The 21,790-nt window shown below is 46.0% G+C and overlaps 1 protein-coding gene across 1 annotated transcript in view; it reads left to right on the plus strand.

The window, feature by feature from the left end:
* Positions 1-21,790, plus strand: part of tek (TEK tyrosine kinase, endothelial) — an 86,042-nt gene that overhangs the window by 38,869 nt on the left and 25,383 nt on the right. The window contains exons 7-11 of the mRNA XM_055632195.1: positions 1,821-1,931; positions 3,860-4,014; positions 8,406-8,559; positions 12,058-12,219; positions 18,433-18,573. Of these exons, the coding sequence (XP_055488170.1) occupies positions 1,821-1,931; positions 3,860-4,014; positions 8,406-8,559; positions 12,058-12,219; positions 18,433-18,573 (723 nt within the window). The remainder of the gene's footprint in view (positions 1-1,820; positions 1,932-3,859; positions 4,015-8,405; positions 8,560-12,057; positions 12,220-18,432; positions 18,574-21,790) is intronic.

The raw sequence follows: 21,790 nt of genomic DNA on the forward strand, positions 1-21,790 counted from the left end.
AGGGCTATCTGAAGTTAGAGGAGTCAACGTTCATACCGCTGGGGTGTAAACTACCCAAGCAAAATATGAGGTGCTGTTCCTCCAATTTGAGCTCAGCCTCACTCTGACAATGGAGGAGGCAAGAGACAGAAAGATCAGATTGGGAATGGGAGGGGGAGTTGAAGTGCTGAGCAACCACGAGGTCAGGTAAGTTAAGACGTACTGAACGGAGGTGTTCAACAAAACAATCACCGAGCCTGAGCTTGGTCTCGCCAATGTGGAGAAGTTAAACCCTGAAACAGCGGGTACAGTAGATGAGGTTGGAGGAGGTGCAAGTGAAAAGTCGAGTTACATTTGTGAAAACATGTGACCCGAAACGTCACCCATTCCTTCTCTCCAGAGATGTTGCCCCACACAAAATGTTGGAGTATCACACCGGGTGGGGCAGCACCTCTGGAGAGAAGGGATGGGTGAGATTTCGGGTCACATGTTTTGAGCCAAGACCCTTCTTCAGGCTTCTTCAGACTGACCCGAAACGTCGCCTATTCCTTCTCTCCAGAGATGCTGCCTCACCCGCTGAGTTACTACAGCATTTAGTGTCTACCTTCATTTTTCATATTATCTCTCCTTATTCCTATTTTAGTTGATTTCTGTTGGCTTTTACAAGCATCCCAATCCTTCAGCTTGCTTCTAATCTTTGCAATATTATATGCCTTCTCTTTTTGCTTTTATGCTGTCTTTGACCTCCCTTTGTCAACCAGGGTGGCTTCATTCTCCCCTTGGGATTGATCCTGCCATTGCCGTTCCACCGTCATTCTTGCTTGGATCCCATTCCAGTCAACGTTAGCCAGCACCTCCTTCACGTCTCTGTAGTTGCCTTTTCTCAACAGTAATACCGATACATCGGATTTCAGCTTTCCCCTTTCAAACTACAGGTTGAATTCTATCACATTGTGATCACTGCGTCATGGGCTTCGTTCACCTTGAGCTCCCTAATCAAGTCTAGTTCATTGCACGATTTCAAATACAGAATTGTTTTCCCTAGTAGGCTCGACCACAAGCTGCTCTAAGATGCCATCTCATTGTCATTCTGCATCTAATGTTCCCAGTCTACTTGCATATTGAAATCCCCCACGTCCACTGTAACATTGTCTTTCCTACATGCCTTTTCTATTTCCTTATGTAATTTGTTGCTCACATCCTGAATACTATTCAGAGACCTGTATGTGACTCCCATCAGTGTTTTTTACCCTTGCAGCTTCTTAACTCTACCCACAAGGATTCTACATCTTCTGATCCTATGTTGTTTCTTGCCAAAGATTGGATTTCATTCCTAACTAACAGAGCCACCCCACTGTAGATCAAACAGTATTGCTGATTTGATCCGTGTCTCGTTTTGCTGCTGATGACCTGATCCATAATCCATATCAGATCTTCCACACCTGGTGAAGGTGTATGGTGTGAAAGGATATAACTCTGCCTTGATGTCTCATTTTCACACCTTACACTTCCTTAACTCTGTCTGTCTCTCTCTCTCCCCTGACTCTCAATCTGAAGAAGGGTCTTGACCCAAAATGGTCACCCATTCCTTCTATGCATAGATGCTGCCTGTCCCGCTGAGTTACTCTGGCATTTTGTGCCTATCTTCTGTGTAAACCAGTATCTGTAGTTCCTTCCTGCACAAATCCTCCACGGGTTGATGAGAATATGCGAGGGAAGTCATTATAGAGGAATTAAGGGGCAATGGGGCTACTCTGAGAGACAGAATAGATTGATGGGCACTTTATGCCATAAGAAAAAATGAAAATGAATGCTTTCTAACGTGCAATTTTTGATTGCAGCTTGCGACCCTAATTATTATGGGGCCAATTGTCAACTCAAGTGTGATTGCTACAATGGTGAAAAGTGTGATCGTTTCCGAGGTTGCCTGTGCCTGCACTGTGAGAATGAAGGTACGATCTCATGAGTACTATTTCACATGGAGTTAGGGTAAATTGGGAGCAGTTGTTAAGGGGTAAATGCACATCTGATATATGGGCAGTTATTTAAAACTCATATCTGACAAATGATGTGCTGGCGAATGGAGAGCAGCAGAAAAGAGAGGGTCAACATATGATGAGTGTTTGACAGCACTGGGCATCTACTCGCTGGAGTTTAGGATGAGGGGGTCCTCATTGAAACATACAGAACAGCGAGAGTGGATGTGGAGAGGATGTTTCCACTAGTGGGGGAAGCTAGGACCAGAGGGCACAGCCTCAGAATTAAAGAGGAAGATGAGGAGGAATTTAATTTAGTCAGAGGGAGGTGAATCTATGGAATTCATTGGCACAGAAGGCTGTGAAGGCCAAGTCAATGGGTATTTTTAAGGCAGAGATAGATAGATTCTAGATTAGTACGTATGTCAGGGGTTATGAGGAGAAGGCCAAAAAATGAGTTAGGAGGGAAAGATAGATCAACCATCATGCGGAGTAGAATTGATGGGCCAAATGGCCTAATTCTGTTCCTATCACATAAACTTATGATTAGTGTTCAAGACTGGCATGTTCCAGTAAGGGGGAAGGATATGGATGGCAAGGGAAGGGAACCGCGGATGGTCAAAGAGGAAAAAGGAAGCATGGGTAATATTTAGAAAGACAAAATTAGACTGGGCCTTTGAAAAAATAGCAAGTAAAAAAGGACTCAATTTGGCAGTTCGATGTGTTGAAAGGGGCCATGAAATGACATTAACTCAGCGGGTCAGGTAGCATCTCTGGAGAAAAGGAATAGGTGACATTTCGGGTTGAGACGGAGAAAACTCATGCGGTCATGGGGAGAACGTACAAGCTCCATACAGACAGAACCCGTAGCCCCTCCTCCCCCCTCCCCCCCCCCCTTAATCAACCTGAAGATGGCCCTTGATCCAAAATGTCACCCATCCATTTTTCCTAGGGATGATACCTGACCCACTGAGTTACTCCAGCACTTTCTAAAATGGAAATATTTTGTTAGTTATCATATAAAAAGATGCCTGCCAAGGTTTCATTGATCATCAATACAAACAAAACCAGCTGAGTTTATAAACATTGAAAGTAGGTGCAGGAGTAGGCCATTCAGCCCTTCAATCCAGCATCATCATTCAATATGATCATGGCTGATCATCCAAAATCAGTACCCCATTCCTGCTTTTTCCCCACATCCCTTGATTCCGTTAGCCCTAAGAGCTAAATCTAACTCTCTTGAAAACATTCAGTGAATTGGCCTCAACTGCCCTCTGTGGCAGAGAATTCCACAGATTTACAACTCTGGGTGAAAAGGTTTTTCCTCATCTCACTCGAAAGTTTTCAGCCTAGTCCAGTCACACTGCAGTCAGCTGTTCCTGAATTGCTGCTGTCTAATTCAGCATGATTGTCCCTCACCATGTGTGAGTAAACAGCTATTACATTGGCATGGGGATGATGCGCACAGGAGAAACGATGTTTGTTCATCTTGGAGCACATCTAAACACGATTCATGCTGCCTATCCCCAGGGCGGATCGGTGGCGCAGCGGTACAGTTGCTGCCTTGCAGCGCTTGCAGTACCAGAGACTCGGGATCGATCCCAACTACGGGTGCTGTCTGTGTGGAGTCTGTACGTTCTCCTTGTGACCTGCGTAGGTTTTCTCCGAGATCGGTTTCCTCCCACACTCCAAAGATGTACAGGTTTGTAGGCTAATTACCTTGGTATAACTGTAAATTGTCCCCAGTGTGTGTAGGATAGTGTTAGTGTGTGGGGATCACTGGTTTGTGCGGACCTGGTGGGCCGAAGGGCCCTTTTCCACGCTGTATTTCTAAAGTAAATTAATTGTAGCTACTTTATTAATAATACTGCTCTTGGTTGTAAACTCAATATTCTTTCTTACAGGTTTTGGCATTATGCTTCCCCAGCTGGTGAATTCCAATGGTAACATTGAGGTTAACACAGGAGTGACAATGCAGATCAATTGTACTGCAACTGGACAGCCACGATCAGTGGATGGAAACATACAGCTTATCACACCCGATGGAACGGAAGTAAATGTAAGTACTAAATGTAAGACTACTGCTGCTCCCAGTTCTCAGAGTTCAGTAATTCAGCATTAATGCAGCGATGTTTAGCAGAGGTTTACCACCTAAACGTCCTCAGATATTTGGTTCCTGATCACAGTAGGTGCAGGGTACGAGACAAGCCATTTTTCTAATAGAATCATAGAGTGAGTGTGGAAACAGGCTTCCAACTTGCCCACTCTGACCAACATGCCCCATCTGCACTCATCTACCTGCCCAGGGACTGATGGTCTGCATCCCAGAGTACTCAAGGAGGTTGCCCTAGAAATCGTGAATGCATTGGTGATCATTTTCCAGTGTTCTACAGACTCTGGATCGGTTCCTGTGGACTGGGGGGCAGCCAATGTAACTCCACTTTTTAAGAAAGGAGGGAGAGAGAAAACGGAATTATGGACAGTTAGCCTTACATCGGTAGTGGGGAAGATGCTGGAGTCGATTATTAAAGATAGAGCAGCACATTTGGAAAGCAGTGACAGCGTCGGTCGAAGTCAGCATGGATTTAAGAAGGGGCAATCATGCTTGACTAATCTTCTGGAATTTTTTGAGGATGTAACAAGTAGAATGGATAGGGGAGAGCCAGTGGATGTGGTGTATCTGGCCTTTCAAAAAGCCTATGACAAGGTCCCACACAAGAAATTAGTGTGCAAAATTAGGGCACATGGTATTGGGGGTAGGGTATTAACATGTACAGAGAACTGGTTGGCAGACAGGAAGCAAAGACTAGGAATTAACAGGTCCTTTTCAGAATGGCAGGCAGTGATTTAGATAGGTTGGGTGAGTGGGCTGATGCATGGCAGATGCAGTATAATGTGGATAAATGTGAGGTTATCCACTTTGGTAGCAAGAACAGGAAGGCAGATTATTATCTGAATGGTGTCAGATTAGGAAAATGGGAGGTGTAACAAGATCTGGGTGTGCTTGTACATAAGTCACTGAAAGTATGCTTGCAGGTGCAGCAGGCAGTGAAGAAAGCTAATGGCATGTTGGCCTTCATTACAAGAGGATTTGAGTTTGAGGTCCTACTGCAGTTGTACAGGGCTCTGGTGAGACTGCACCTGGAGTATTGTGTGCAATTTTGGTCTCCTAATTTGAGGAAGGCCATTCTTGCTATTGAGGGAGTGCAGCGTAGGTTCAACAGGTTAATTCCCGGGATGGCTGGACTTGACATATGATGAAAGAATGGGTCGACTGGGCTTGTATTCACTTTAATTTACACGGATGAGAGGGGAACTTAAACATATACAATTCTTGAAGGATTGGACAGGCTTGAAGCAGGAAAAATGTTTCCGATTTTGGGGGTGTCCAGAACCAGGGGTCACAGTTTAAGAATAAGGGGTCATTTATGACTGAGATGAGGAAAACCATTTTCACCTGGAGAGCTGTGAATCTGTGGAATTCTCTGCCATGGAAGGCAGTGGAGGCCAATTCACTGGATGTTTTCAAGAGGGAATTAGATTTAACTCTTAGGGCTAAAGGAATCAAGGAGAAAAGGCTGGAATGGGGCACTGAGTTTAGATGATCAGCCATGATCATATTGAATGGCGATGCTGGATTGAAGGGCCGAATGGTCTACTCCTGTACCTATTTTATCTATGTTTCAATGTGTCTGTCCAAATGTTTATTAAACATTGTATTAGTACCTGCCTCAACTACCTCCTCTGGCAGCTCTTTTCACATGTCCACTTCCCTTTGTGATAAAAAAAAGTAGTCCTTCAGGTTCTATAAATCTTTCCTCCTCATGAAAAACCTATGTCCTCTGGTTCTTAATTCCTCTAAAATGGTTAAAAGACTACTTCCTGTGGCAGCTCGTTCCATATACCCACCACCCCGGTGCTGGGTCTACTGCTGCTTTGTGCAATCATGCTTTGTACATTCTTTGGCTCTCCTAGACTCCCATCCAATCTAATCTTCCAAAGCAGCTTACCTTGTGGAACCTTGTCAAATGACTTGCTGAAATCCATATATACAATGTCTACAGCCTTGGCCTCTACAACCGTTTTTGTTACACACAAAATGCGGGACAGACAGCATCTCCAGAGAGAAGTAATGGGTGATGTTTCGTGTCGAGACTCTTCTTCAGATTTTGGTTTAAACCAGCATCTGCAGTTAATTCCTACACTAAACTTTGTAGTTAACTGACTGAAGTCTCCGCATCCTTCCTGTTATGAGGCAACCAGAACCCACGCAAAATGCAAATGCGGCCTAACCAAAGTCCTATATCGCCGCATCATGACTTCCTGATTCTTATACTCAATACCCCTAACCTACCCCAAGCCTTATTTAGCACTTTACCTACTGGTGTTGCCACTTTCAGGGAGTTATTGACAGTGACCCCAATATCTCTCCATACATCAATGCTCTTAAGGGTCAGCATCTCACACTTGCTCAAAATAGAACTCCATCTGCCATTTCTCCACCCATTTGCAGTTGGTCTATATCCCACTGTGTACCGATAGATTTGCTCACTGTCCACAGCCCCAGATTCATCATAAATCCAGGCCCTTCTATTCAATTCCCCGACCTAGGGAAGCAGGCATACCATATGTCTTTTTTACCACTATCTAGATGTGTTGATAGCTGGGAAGATTGTTGGAGGGAATTCTTAGGGACAGAATTTACCAGGATTTGCAAGTGCGCAGACTGAATAGGGATAGTCAGCATGGCTTTGTGCGTGGAAATCATGTCTCACAAATCTGATAGAGTTTTTTGAAGAGGTCAATGAGAGGATTGATGAAGGCAAAAGGCAGACGATGTTGACCACATAGACCTTAGCAAGGCCTTTTTAGAAGGTCCAGTATGGTAGGCTAATCTGGAAGGTTATTTCACATGGAAGCCAAGGTGAGTAAGCGAACTGGATTCAAACGAGGGTTGGAGAAAGGACTCAAAGGGTAGTTGTAGTTTTTCTGATCGGAGGTCTGTGACCAGTGGGGCACCGTAGGGGTCAGTGCTGGGTCTACTGCTGCCTTTTTGTATTTGGATGACAAAGTAGTTAACATTGTGAGTAAATTTACAGATGCCATTGCATATGATAGTGTAGTGGATGGTAAGGAAGGTTATCTAAGTCAACAACAGGATCTAAATTAACTTTGGTCAAGGAATGGCAAATTGAATTTAACTCTGACAAGTGTGAGATGTACTTTGGTCTGGTCGACACAAAATGCTGGAGTAACTCGGTGGGACAGGCAGCATCTCTGGAGAGTAGGAATAGGTGATATTTCGGGTGGAGACCCTTCTTCAGACTGTACTTTGGTATGTCATGTTCATAAGTTCATAAGTGATTGGAGCAGAATTTGGACATTTGGCCCATCAAGTCTGCCATTCAATCATGACTGATCTATCTTTCCCTCTTAATCCCATTCTCCTGCCTTCTCCCCATAACCCCTGACACCCGTACTAATCAATAATCTATCTATCTCTACCTTAAATATATCCATTGGCATCCAAAACCTTCTGTGGCAATGAATTCCACAGATTCACCACCCTCTGACTAAAGAAATTACTCCTCATCTCCTTCCTAAAGGAGCATCCTTTAATTCTGACTCCTAGACTCTGCCACTAGTGGAAATATCCTCTCCACATCCACTCTATCCAAGCCTTTCACTATTTGGTAAGTTTCAATAAGGTCCCCCCTCGTTCTTCTAAATTCCAACGAGCACAGGCCCAGTGCCGACAAACGCTCACCATAACCCACTCATTCTTGGGATCATTCTAGTAAACCTCCTCTGGATCCTCTCCAGGTCCAGCACGTGCTACCTCAGATATGCGGCCTAAAATTGCTCACAAAGGCATAAATGATAGAACCTTGGTGGAGAGTGTTGCAAAATAGAGATATCTGGGAATACAGGTGCATGGCTCCCTGAAAGTGGAGTGTAAAGTGGACAATGTGATTGAGAAGGTGTTTGGTGTGTTTGCCTTAATTGGGAAAGGTATTGAGTACAAATGTTGGGACATCATTATAAGACTGTGCAAGTCATTCATGAGATCTATGGCAATTGTTCTGGAGTGTATGGATGTGCATGTGAACCTGCATATGGTCATTTTGAACATGCATCCACTGTTACCATTGCTACCTACTTCAAAACCTAGAATATGGTTCATTAAGTCCGCGAGCTTTCTTGCTTTTCCATTCAAATAATTAATGCAATGCTAGTTTTTTTATCAATGTTAATATCTTTCAACTGCCATACACTTTAGACCTGTAGTTCTCTGTAATTTCCCCTTTTGCATTCAACACAAATTGCAGATATTGAAGCAGATTAGAGTATTGCATTGTCACGTTTTATGACTGAAATTTTTATTTGAATAAAGAAGAAAGATGTTGTATGTGCCATCAGCAATATCAATTTTTCATTTTTTTCCCCTAGCTCACATCCACAAGAATTATTACACACCCATTCAATCACACCATTAGCACATTCTCAGTGCCAAAAATGTCCCCATCGAATTCAGGGGAGTGGATCTGTCGTGTTAAAACTCCAACTGGCATGGCCGCAAGATCATTCAACGTCTCAGTGAAAGGTATGTTACTTACAGTATAAAAGCAAGCCATTTAGCTTAGCTTAACATGTCAGGGTATCTGTTCATCTTTTGCATTAACTCTTCCCATCTGAGTCCCACTGAGTACAAGAATGTTGCCATGTTTTTTATGAGAATGCTGCCAGGACTTGAGGCCCTGAGCAAGGATAGGACTTGGAAGTTAGTGGAGTGGCTATAGTGGAGAAGGTGCTTGAGAAGCTGAAGGGGCTGAAGGTGGATAGGTCATCTGGACCGTATGGACTGCAACCTAGGGTTCTGAAAGAGGTGGCTTTAGAGATTGTGGAGGCATTGACCGTGATATTTCAGGAATCACTCGAGTCAGGAAGGCACTGGGCTTGTACTTGCTAGAGTTTGGATGAGGAAGGACATCATTAAAACGTATCGAATAGTGAAAGGCCTGAATAGAGTGGATGTGGAAAGGATGTTTCCACTAGTGGGAGAGTCTAGGACCAGTGGTCATAGCCTCAGAATTAAAGGACGTTCCTTTCGGAAGGAGATGATGAGTAATTAATTTTGTCAGAGGGTGGGGATTCTGTGGAATTCATTGCCATAGAAGGCTGTAGAGGTCATCAATGGATATTTTTAGTGCAGTGATAGATAGATTCTTGATTAGTAGGGTGTCAGAGGTTATGGGGCGAAGGCAGGAGAATGGGGTTGGGAGGGAAAAGTAGATATGTGATGATTGAATGGCAGACTTTCACTAAGATCTCATCTGGGGCAGAGGTGACCTGTACAAGAGGGACGGGTTAAACCTGAACTGTTGGGGTAGGGACTATCCCAATGTTTAAGAAACAGTTAAACAGGTACATGGATAGGACAGGTTTGGAGGGATATGGGACAAAAGCAGGCAGGTGGGTCCCATGTAGCTGGGACATGTTGGCTGGTATGGGCAAGTTGGGCCGATGGACCTGTTTCCATGCTGTATCACTCTATGACTCTGACTCTATGTCACTCAATTGAAGATATGGACAGAAATGTCAGATGGTGTTCACTTTAAACAAGTGTGAGGTGTTGCACTTTGGGTGGTGAAATGTAAGAGGAAAGTATACAGTAAAGAGCGGTGGTGGTGCGTATAAAAATTGTAAATGCAGGTTGCAGCTGTATAAAAATATTGATTAGGCCACATTTCTATTTTTGTGTGCAGTTCTGGTCACTGCGTTACAGAACTTACTGTTCTCCAACATCAAGCCAATTCAGTATCTAGTTAGCTGGATCCCAAACAATCTGAACTTCCAGATCTTAAGGGGCCGCACAGTGGTGCAGCAGTAAAGTTGCAGCCTTTAATGCACCAGAGACCTGGGTTCGAACCCAACTACTGCTGCTGTCCGTACGGAGTTTGCACATTCTCCCTGTGACTGTGTGAATTTTCTCCATGTGCTCCGGTTTCCTCCCACACTCGAAAGACATACAAGTTTGTAGTTTAATTGGCTTCAGTAAATTTGTAAATGGTCCCAAGTGTGTAGGATAGCGTTAGTGTACGGGGTGATCGCTGGTCAGTGCGGGCTCGATGAGCTACAGGGCCTGCTTCCTGTTTCCTGTATATCTAAAGTAAAGTCTAAAAGCAGCCAGGAGTGGACAACATGAGAGGCTGGATATGTTGGGACTTTTACCCCTGGTAAGTAGGACATTGAAGGCTGAGTCTCCTAGAAAGTAGAATGATACAGCGTGGAAGAATATAAAATCGAGGGGTGTAAATAAGTGCGATGGTCACAGTCTTTAACTCAAGGTAGGGGAGTCTCGCATTATAGGGCAGAGATATAAGGTGAGAGGGGAAAGATTTAAGAGTGACCTCAGGGGCAGATTTTTTACACAAAGGACGGGGGGTATATGGGATGAGCAGCCGGAGGAAGCTGTGGAGACATGTATAATTATAACATTTAAAAGATATTTGGATCGATTGATGTACAGCCAAAGTTGAATGGGAAATGGGCAAAAAGTGAGGAGGAATTATGATAGAGGTTTAGAAAATTATGTGGCATAGATGGAGTAGATGCTTAGAAATGAAGGCAGTCACGGTGGCGCAGCGGTAGAGTTGCTGCCTTACAGCGAGTGCAGTGATGAAGACCTGGGTTTGATCCCGACTATGGGTGCTGTCTGTAAGGAGTTTGTACTTTCTCCCCATGACCTGCGTGGGTTTTCGAGATCTTCGGTTTCCTCCCACACCCAAAAGACAAACAGTTTGTAGGTTAATTGGCTTGGTAAATGTTTAAAAAAAATGTCCCAAGTGGGTGTAGGATAGTGTTAATGTGTGTGGATCGCTGGTCGGCGCGGACTCGATGGGCCTATTTCCGCGCTGCATTCAAAACTAAATCTTTTTCCTATTGCAGAGGTGTTTAAAACTAGAGAACATAGGTTTAGGTTAAGAGGTTAGAAGTCAAGAAAGGACCTGGGGAAGATTTTTTTTCACTCAATTTGGAAGGACCAAGTGCTGGTAAACAGGATAGGATAGATAATGATGGGCAACATCGGGCTGTTTCTGTGCTGTATGATTCTAACCATGCCTGGTCATTGCTGGTTTACTTTATGCACTTATGCCTGCTTCTGACACATTTCCAAATTTGTATTCTGCTAGTTTACTTCAAAACATGTTCCCTCTAACAAAACATCATAGCTTCTGTTGCTTCTCCATCAGCATCAATTTTGCTTTGAATTGTTTAGTTTAGTTTAGTTTAGAGACACAAAGCGGAAACAGGCCCATGGGCCAACCGAGTCCGCGCCGACCAGCGATCCCCGCACATTAACACTACCCGACACACGCTAGAGACAATTTTACAAATATATCAAGCCAATTAACCTACAAACCTGTATGTCTTTGGAGTGTGGGAAGAAACCGAAGGTGTTAGAGAAAACCCACGTGGTCACGGGGAGAACGTATAAAACTCTTGTGAAGATGTACAAATTAACTCTTGTACAGAACTCTTGCGAAAACAGGTCCTTCAGCCGAGCCCGCACCGACCAGCAATCCCCGCATATTAACACTAATCCTACACACATTAGGACAATTTACAATTATACCAAGCCAAGTGTAGGTGTCAGAGGTTAAGACAGGAGAATGGGGTTAGGAGGGTAAGATAGATCATCCATGATTGAATGGTGGAGTAGACTTGCCTAATTCTACTCCTATCGCTTCTGACCTTATGATCTTATGTAACTGACAAACCTGTACCTTTTTGGAGTATGGAAGGAAATCGGAGATCATGTGCCAAACCCAAGCAGGTCACGGGGAGAACGTCCAAACTCCGTACAGACAGCACCCGTGGTCAGGATCGAACCCGGGTCTCTGGCGCTGTAAGGCAGCAAATCGACCGCTGCCCCACTGTGCAGCCCTGGCTACTTTAAAGCTGTTAGTTATTCTACCAATGACCAGGTATTTCATGTGTGCACTGCCCCTCCTCCCTCAGAGGTGGAGAGAGTGGCCTCTGAAGATGTGCTTCTTCTTTCCTGCCTTACATCTTAATGCAACATGTGCACTTTCAACAGTCCCTCCTTCACCTCAGACTCCTCCAACCAAGGCCAAGAGCGGCACACGATACATTATTGTTAATGCCAACGTTGAGCCGCACATGGGTGATGGACCTATCGTCCAGACCAAACTCTTGTATAAGCCCACTGGAGCACTGCAGTCATGGTCAGCAGTTGAAGGTAAGGATGCATTTTGCATATTATTTCATTTTGTGAGGAAGACTTGGAAGTATTTCCATTGTGGCAGTGGCGGCAACAGAAAGTGATAGAAATACATACGATACGATAGAATTTTATTTATCCCAGGAGGGAAATTGGTCTGCCAACAGTCATAAGATACAGCAAGATACATGAATGTGACACGTGGAAAGTCCTGGATTGGGGATGTGCAAAGATTTTGGGAGGAGGAGGGGAAGGGAAGTGGAGTTACTTTACCCCACAACAGAAGGGGGGGGGGGAGTTGTAAAGTTTGTAGATGCAGGAAGATTGTTCCCGATGTTGGGGAAGTCCAGGACAAGGGGTCACAGCTTAAGGATAAGGGGGAAATCCTTTAAAACCGAGATGAGGAGAATTTTTTTCACACAGAGAGTGGTGAATCTCTGGAACTCTCTGCCACAGAGGGTAGTTGAGGCCAGTTCATTGGCTATATTTAAGAGGGAGGTAGAAGTGGCCCTTGTGGCTAAGGAGATCAGGGGGTATGGAGAGAAGGCAGGTACGGGATACTGAGTTGGATGATCAGCCATGATCATATTGAATGGCGGTGCAGGCTCGAAGGGCCGAATGGCCTACTCCTGCACCTAATTTCTGTGTTTCTATGTTTCTATGTTTGATAGCCACAGAGAAAAGGGATCTCCGGTGACGTTCTGTGCTGCATCTTGGGGGAACCAGTCTGTTGAAGTCATGAAGACATGAAGTCAAAGCTGAGATGTGTCCAGGCTATAATGGGGGTGAAGGGAAATATGGGTTTTGATGGAACCTGAAGATGTGAGGGAGATAGGGACGAGAGGGACTATATGGGAGGAAGATGGTTGGTGAGAGGGACATGACAGGTGAAAGGGAACTGCGGTGGGAGCGAAAAGGTGGGTGAGGGAGATGGAGTGAAAAGGAATTGAAAGGGAAAAATAGAAACATATAAATTAGGTGCAGGAGAAGGCCATTCGGCCCTTCGAGCCTGCACCGCCATTCAATATGATCATGGCTGATCCTCCAACTCAGTATCCTGTACCTGCCTTCTCTCCATACCCCCTGATCCCTTTAGCCACAAGGGCCACATCTAACTCCCTTGTGGCTAAATGGGGTGAATGTGAATAGGTATGGGAAGGGACTGGGCTGTGTGACGAGGGGGATGAGGAAAAGAAGGGTAGAAGGAGAAGGTAGTTAAACAGGAGAATGGGGTAAAAGAGATTTGGAGCAAGGAAAGGAAGGTGCTGGGCTGTGAGTGTGAGGTGCATTATGACAGGATATTGGAGTAGAAGAGGGAATTAAGAGATGGGAGAGAATGATGAAATGTTAAGGAAGAGATAGGATAGAAAGGGGAATGGGGAGAATAGGAAGTAGGAGATGAGGGGGTATTGTGTGTGTGAGGTAGATGAGCTGTGAAGGATGATTAAGAGGGAACTGCAGATGCTGGAGAATCGAAGGTTACACAGAAAAGCTGGAGAAACTCAGCGGGTGCAGCAGCATCTATGGAGCGAAGGAAATAGGCAACGTTTCGGGCCAAAACCCTTCTTCAGACTGATCAGGGGTGGGGGTGGGTGAGGACAAGAAAGGGAAAAGGAGGAGTAGCCGGAAGGCTGGAGGGTGGGAGGAGACAGCAAGGGAGCTGAGGAAGGGGAGGAGACAGCAAGGACTAACAGAATTGGGAGAAGTCGATGTTCATGCCCCCGGGGTGCAGACTCCCCAAACGGAATATGAGGTGCTGTTCCTCCAATTTCCGGTGCTGCTCGCTGTGGCCATGGAGGAGACCCAGGACAGAGAGGTCGGAGGCGGAGTGGGAGGGGGAGTTGAAGTGCTGAGCCACCGGGAGGTCAGCTTGGTTATTGCGGACCGAGCGGAGGTGTTCGGCGAAGCGATCGCCCAACCTCCGCTTGGTCTCACCGATATAGATCTGCTGACATCTAGAGCAGCGGACGCAATAGATGAGGTTGGAAGAGATGCAGGTAAACCTCTGTCGCACCTGGAACGATTGCTTGGGTCCTTGAACGGAGTCGAGGGGGGAGGTAAAGGGACAAGTGTTGCATCTCTTGCGGGTGCAAGGGAAAGTGCCCGGGGAGGGGGTGGACCGAGAGGGAAGGGAAGAATTGACAAGGGAGTTATGGAGGGAGCGGTCTTTGCGGAAGGCAGATATGGGGGGAGATGGGAAGATGTGGCGAGTAGTGGGGTCACGTTGGAGGTGGCGAAACTGATGGAGGATTATTTTTTGTATGTGACGGCTGGTGGGGTGAAAGGTGAGGACTAGGGGGACTCGGCCCTTGTTGCGAGTGCTGAGCTGTGAAGGAGTTAGGTGTAAGAAGGAGATGGGTTGCCACAGAAAGCTGAGGAGACCAAGTGAATGGATATTTTTAAGGCAGAGACAGATAGATTCTTGATTAGTACGGGTGTCAGAGGTTATGGGGAGAAGGCAGGAGAATGGGGTTAGGAGGGAGAGATAAATCATCCATGATTGAATGGCGGAGTAGACTTGATGGGTCGAATGGCCTAATTCTGCTCCTTTTACTCATGACCTTATGACCTTTTCATGTCCAAAACGTGTACCGTTTTGGATACTGTTAGGAGAGATGACTGGTCAGGGGAGAGTAGGAGCAGCAGTCACAAGTGTGGTACTGGGCCTGGTAAGTGTGGAAATGTGAAAGCAAACAGAGTGATAGTGATAGGAGATGTGTTAATTACAGTGATAGTGACAGGAGATTCTGCAAATGTGATGCAAGGATGGTGTGTTGCATCCCTGGTGGTGGGTTCAGGATGTGTCAGGGTAGCTGAAGAAACATTTTCAAAGGGGAGGACAAACAGCCAGGAGTCATAGTGCACATTGGCACAATTGACACAGGGCTGGCACAAAGGAAAAGGGATGATGTCCTGTAGACTGAATACAGGGATTGAGGCAAAAATTAAAAAGCAGGATCTCCACCATAATAACCACCACCAGAATAATCTCCTTGGACACACTAGAGGCAGGAAACATGTTCCCGATGTTGGGGGAGTCCAGAACCAGGGGCCACAGTTTAAGAATAAGGAGTAAGCCATTTACATTGTGTTTTTGATTTTTGTTTTTGGACTGAATTCTGTTTTTAATTTTGTGTTTCTGTGATGTCTTTATTATTTATTTTATTCTGATTATATGTTTATATTTCCTGTTAACCTATGTAAGGTGTCCCTGAGATGTCTGAAAGGCGCCCAATAAATAAAATTTATTATTATTATTATTATTATTATTTAGAACGGAGACGAGGAAACAATTTTGGTGAGTCCGTGGAATTCTCTGCCTCAGAGGGCGGCGGAGGCAGGTTCTCTGGATGCTTTCAAGAGAGAGCTAGACAGGGCTCTTAGAAATAGCGGAGTCAGGGGATATGGGGAGATAGCAGGAACGGGATACTGATTGGGGATGATCAGCCATGATCTCATTGAATGGCGGTGCTGGCTCAAAGGGCCAAATGGCCTACTCCTGCACCTATTGTCTATTGTCTGTTGTGCCACAGGTGGGTGCAGGTACGAATAGAAAGATAGGACAGATGAATGCATGGCTGAGGAGTTGGTATAGGGGACAAGGATCCGGATGTTTGGACCATTGGGATCTCTTTTGGGACAGTTGACCTGTACAAGAGGGACAGGTGGCGGCATAGTGGCACAGCAGTAGAGTTGCTGCCTTACAGCGCTTGCAGCGAAGGGGATCCGGGTTCAATCCTGATTATGGGTGCTGTCTGTACGGAGTTTGTACCTTCTCCCCGTGACCGCATGGGTCATCTCCGATATCTTCGGTTTCCTCCCACACTCCAAAGATGTACAGGTTTGTAGGTTAATTGGCAGAGTGTAAATTGTCCCTAGTGTATGTAGGTAATATAGTGTTAATGTGCGGGGATCGCTGGTCAGTGCGGATTCGGTTGGCCGAAGAGCCTGTTTCCGCGCTGTATCTCTAAACTAAACTAAACTAAACTAAACTAACCAGGTTGTGCCTGAATTTAGTGTGGGACCAATATCCTTGCTGGGAGGTTCACTGATGCAACTCAGAAATGTTTAAACTAGAGAGACATATAGGGGGTGGGGAACCAGAATAGAAGGTCAACGAATGGAAGGGCAGGTGGGAAGGTGAAGGTTAAGACCAGTCTGTCTCAAAGAAAGGACAGGCAGGGAGAGGTTAAGGAATCTGAGTGAATCCCATGTGCTGAAGTGTATTTCTTTCAATGCTGGGACATCGTAATAAAACGATTGGACTTAGAGCCATGAAAAGTGGTTGGGACCATGACAGAGACTTGTTTGTGAGAGGGATAGGACTGGCAGCTCAAAGGGTTTCAATGTTTCTGATGTGATAGAGAGGTAGACAGATTTTTGTATTTTCGAGAAAACGCTATGCTGTAGTGCATAAATGTTTACATATTCTGACTCCCATTTTCCCCCTCCACATATATTTGATCCTATATTTTACGTTATTGGTGAATAAAATGAAAAAAAAGACAAAACTGCCTTTTAAACAAACATTCACGCACGCATTCTTCAACCAACTTCGACTGATGATGTCACAATGAGGTGGGCGAGCACGATGGCCTGGGTCGGCGCCCGTTTCACACACAGAATATTCCACCAGCTTCGAGTGACGTCAGGGGGAGGGCTGCATTTCCAGAACATTCCTCAAATGCTTCACCGCCTCCCCAACGGTCGAGCTGCTTCATTCTGACTGCTTGATGCCCGCCCACGGCCTTGCTTAGGTCCTCGGGTCCACGCCAGCCTGCGGCCTCGCTCGGGTTCTCTAGTCCACGCCCGCCCGTGGCCTCCCTCCCTCCCTCCATCCCACAGCGCGGTGCTCCCTCCTCACCACCCCTCCCTCCCTCACTCCCTCCCACACATTTCCCATCGCAGACCAAATATGATTTGAAAGTAATACGGCCAATTCTCAACACTGTGGTAAAGGAATTCAATCCCACTTACAGGCCAGCTTCTAAAGTTATTCAAGGACATTCTCCAACTTCACATTCCTGTCAACAGCTCAGAAACCATAGAGACTTCAATGCACATAGTTCTGTAATTTGCTCTCAGCAAGAGAAGGACCAAAACTGCAAAGCCATAAAGTTATCCCTTCCACCACACACACCCTCCCACCCAAACACCCCCCCCCCCCCCCGCAGCATCTCCCCCCCCCCCCCCACACACCCCCCTCCCCCCCACACCCCCCCCAACACACACCCCCCTGCCCCCCACACAAGCCGCCCTCCCACACACACACACACCTGCTCCTCACATTGCATTGGGTGAAAAGGGTGAGTGCTGGAGTATTGTGTTAGGTTGGCAGACCGAACAGGCACTTGGTCTAGTAACATTTAAAAGACAGTTGGACAGGTACATAAATAGGAAACGTTTATTGGGATATGGGGCAAATGCAGGCTGGTGGCATGAGTATAGATCGGGCATCCTGGTCAGCATGAGCAGGTTGGGCCGAAGGGCCTGTTTCCATGTTGTACTATTCTCAGTATCTATTTGCAAAGCTATGGGATGGAATCAAGAAGAAGAGTCACTCCATGTCTTGAAAGCTTCACGGCAACGAAACACGAAAGGGTAGCCACTGTTGTTACGTAAGAATGTAGAGAGCCAACATCTGCACAGCAAAGATAGACACAAAATGCTGGAGTAACTAAACGGGACAGGCAGCATCTCTGGAGAAAAGGCATGGGTGACATTTTGGGTCAGTCTGCACAGCTAACCTCTGCAACACCACTGAGATCAAATCTGTGCATCTAAACAAGTGGACAAGTAGTCAATGGATATGTTCAAGGCAGAGATAGACAATTTCTTGATTAGTACAGATGTCAGGGATTATAGGGAGAATGCGGGAGAATGTGGTTAGGAGGGAGAGATAGATCAGCCATAATTAAATGGTGGAGTAGACTTGATGGGCCGAATGGCCTAATTCTTCTCCTATCACATGACCTTATGACCCAATACCCTGATGGGCAGCAGTGGGGAGGTGCTCGTACACCTGTGCGGCTTCTGCTCGTGCCCTTTGGTTGACTGTGACTGTGCTGATGATGAAGCAGGCCAACGTAAGAACATTTTGCCTGTTGCTTCTGTCAATCCTCCTTGCTGGGGACTGCGGGTGATGAGGAAGTCTAATGTGGTCGAGCTTCAGACTACCAGTGAATTGCTGTGAAGATTTAACCTCTTTGTCCGTGGTCTTCTTCTTTTCAGTAACAGATGCGTCGGACGTGGTGAAACTGGACAATCTGCAACCAATGTACCAATACAATGTATGTGTTCAACTGAGCCGCCCAGGAGACAGAGGAGAGGGACATCCCGGTCCGGTGGCAAGTTTCTGGACCGATTGCGCAAGTAATTACTCCCAGCCATTTCATTGTGACTTTTGGCAACGTGTACTTTGTACAATGCTATGCAAAAATCAGGACAAGCATAATGGAAAGTTATTCTTTGGATCCATTGGATCACACCCTTCCATGTGGGATCTCAAAGGTTTCATTGGTCAAAGGTTTCAAAGGTCTTTTATTGTCACGTGCACCAATTAAGGTAAGTGAATTACCATACAGCCATACCAAAAAAAAATCCAACAAGACACACAACTACACAAAGGTTAACGTAAACATCCACTACAGTGTATTCCCCACATTCCTCACTGCAATGGAAGGCAACAAAGTCCAATCCTCCTCCCTCATCCTTCTCCCGTGGGGCGATCGAAGCTCCCGCAGCCGGTGGTCGAAGCCGCTTCGTCGGGGCGATCAAAGCTTCTGCGTCGTGGCGGTCGAAGCCCCCGTGTGGGGGCGGTCGAAGCTCCTGCGGCTTGGAGCTCCCGTAGTCAGTTCTGACCTGAGACCACGTACTCCACGTTGTCAAAATCCGCGGGCACTCGCGGTATAGTTCAGAGGTCGATCCCTGGCAAAGGGATCGTGGGCTCCGTGATGTTAAAGTTCCGCAACCTCCCGCGGTGGAACTCCAACGTCGGTCTCCAGCAAAGGCCACCAACTCCTCGATGTTAGCCCGCAGTGCGAACGGAGATACGGTATAGAAAAACATCGCATCTCCGCCGAAGTTAGAGTTTAGAAAAAGCTTCCCCCAACCCCCCCCCCCCCCCCCCCCCCCCCACCCCCCACATAAAACAAGCTAAAGAACACTAACAACATACCTTTAACATACTAAAAATACAACAAAGCAGAAAGGGACAGACAGACTGTTGGCGAGGTAGCCATTGCTGGCGCCATCTGGTGTTTGCACTGAATTTCCCAGATGCACTCCTTGGCGATAACAGTTATAAAGATGATTTAGAACTCGAAACGTCTCCCATTCCTTCTCACCAGAGATGCTGCATGTCCCGCTGAGTTACCCCAGCATTTTGTGTCTATCTTTGTATTAGTTTGAAAACTGGGCTGAGCAGGGCATAATATATCAATCTGGATAAAGTCTGCAATCAAATTCCATTATCTTGGATTTAAACCAGCATCTGCAGTTCCTCCCGACACATAAATATGATCAGAATGGACATTTACAGATGGCGGGCTTGTAGAAAGCCTAGACAAATGCTTTCTCCAGCTGTATTTTGGAAAATTGGGAACAAGGGTTACAAAAATGAACATGGCGGTTTTTTAACTAGATTTGTATCGTCTATATATTTCTCTTGATTGGAGACATAGGGACATACAGCATGGAAGCAGGCCCTTCAGCCCAACTTGTCCATGCTGAGCAAGATGTCCCACCGAAGCTAGTCCCATTTTCCTGCATTTGGTCCATATCCCTCTGAACCTTTTCTATCCATGTTATTGTACCTGCCTTTACTACGTCCTCTGGCAGCTCGCTCGCGTATAATCACCCTATAATCTGAGTGAAAAAGGATAATCTGGAGATACGGCCTGGATGGGAGATATAGTGAGGTGGTCATGCCTATGGTACAAAATGTAAGTAAATGAATACCCCCAGGGAAGGGAGAAGGCATTGAATGCAGGGGGACTGGCATCCTTGCAGGGGGCCAATATTCTTGCCTGGACATTCACTATTGATACTTGGAAGGGTTTAAACTAGAGAGGCAGGGATGTGGGAACTACAGTCATTGGTCAGAATCTGGAAGAAATGAAGGGACGATGGAGGTCAGGACTTCTACTGCTTCATCACATTGTTACCAAATTGATCACGTCTTTTTGAGGAGGTGATGAAGGTGATCAATTAGGGAAGGACACCGGAGGTTGTCCACATGGATTTTAGCAGGGTATTTGATTTAATAAAGTCTCCCGTGGTAACGTGATCCAGGAGATTAAGATGCAAGGGCTGTATGGATTTATAACTGGCTTACTGATAGAAGACAAAGGGTTGTGGTGGTGGGATGATATTCAAGCTGGAGGTTTGTAACCAGTGGAATTCCATTGAGATCTGTGCAAATATAGATAGATACTTTTGAAATTAATGACATCCCTATAGTGGGATGGTTAAAATTAAACACAATACTCCAAATGAGGCCACACCATTGCCATGCACAACTATAACAAAACTCCTGTTCCATACCAAGACATCTGAGATGTCCTCATTCTTTAGGGAACGGGGGTTCCCATCTTGTCATAGATGAGGCCCTCACTCGTGTCTCCTCGGTACCCCGGAAGTTCCGCCCTTGCTCCCCATCCCCCTAGTTGCAACAGAGATCTTAGTCAGTCCCTTTCACCCCATCAGCCGTCACATACAACACATTTCCACTACCTCCAACGGGATCCCACCACTAGTCACATCTTCCCATCTACACTCCTTTCCTCCTTCCGCAGAGACCGTTCCCTCCCCAACTCTCTGGTTAACTCGTCCCTTCCCGCCCAAAACACCCTCTCCCCAGGTACCTTCCCCTGCAACCGCAGGAGATGCAACACCTGTCCCTATACCTCCTCCCTCGACTCTGTCCAGGGACCCCGACAGTCCTTTCAGGTTAGGCAGAGGTTCACTTGCACCTCTTCCAACCTCATCTACTGTATCCGTTGTTCAAGATGTGGACTCATACATCGGCGAAACCAAGCGTAGACCAGGCGATCGTTTTGCTGAACGACTTCACTACCTGATCTCCCGGTTGCGAAACTTTAATTCCACTTCCCATTCCCACACTGACCTTTCTGTCCTAGGCCTCCTCCACTGTCAGAGTGAGGCTAAATGCAATCTGGAGGAACAGCATCTCATATTTCGCCTGGGCAGCTTACAACCCAGGGGTATGAATATTGATTTCTCTAACCTCAAGTAACCACTGCATTCCCTCCCTCTACATTCAAATACTATATCATCGAGATTTTGAATATATGACAGCTCTGGGCCTGGAGTACTTGCTGGAGTTTAGAAGGATGAGGGGGACCTCACTAAAACTTATAGAATAGTGAAAGGCCTGGATATAGTGGATGGAGAGGATGTTTCCACTAGTGGGAGAGTCCAGGACCAGAGGGCACAGCCTCAGAATAAAAGGACACACCTTTAGAAAAGCGATTAGGAGGAATATCTTTACAGAGGGTGGTGAGTCTGTGGAATACATTGTCATTGACGGAGGCCGTCATTGAGTTTTTATACGGCAGATTCTTTAGTG

The sequence above is a fragment of the Leucoraja erinacea genome, chromosome 3, assembly GCF_028641065.1.
Source record: "Leucoraja erinacea ecotype New England chromosome 3, Leri_hhj_1, whole genome shotgun sequence".
Lineage (NCBI taxonomy): Eukaryota > Metazoa > Chordata > Chondrichthyes > Rajiformes > Rajidae > Leucoraja > Leucoraja erinaceus.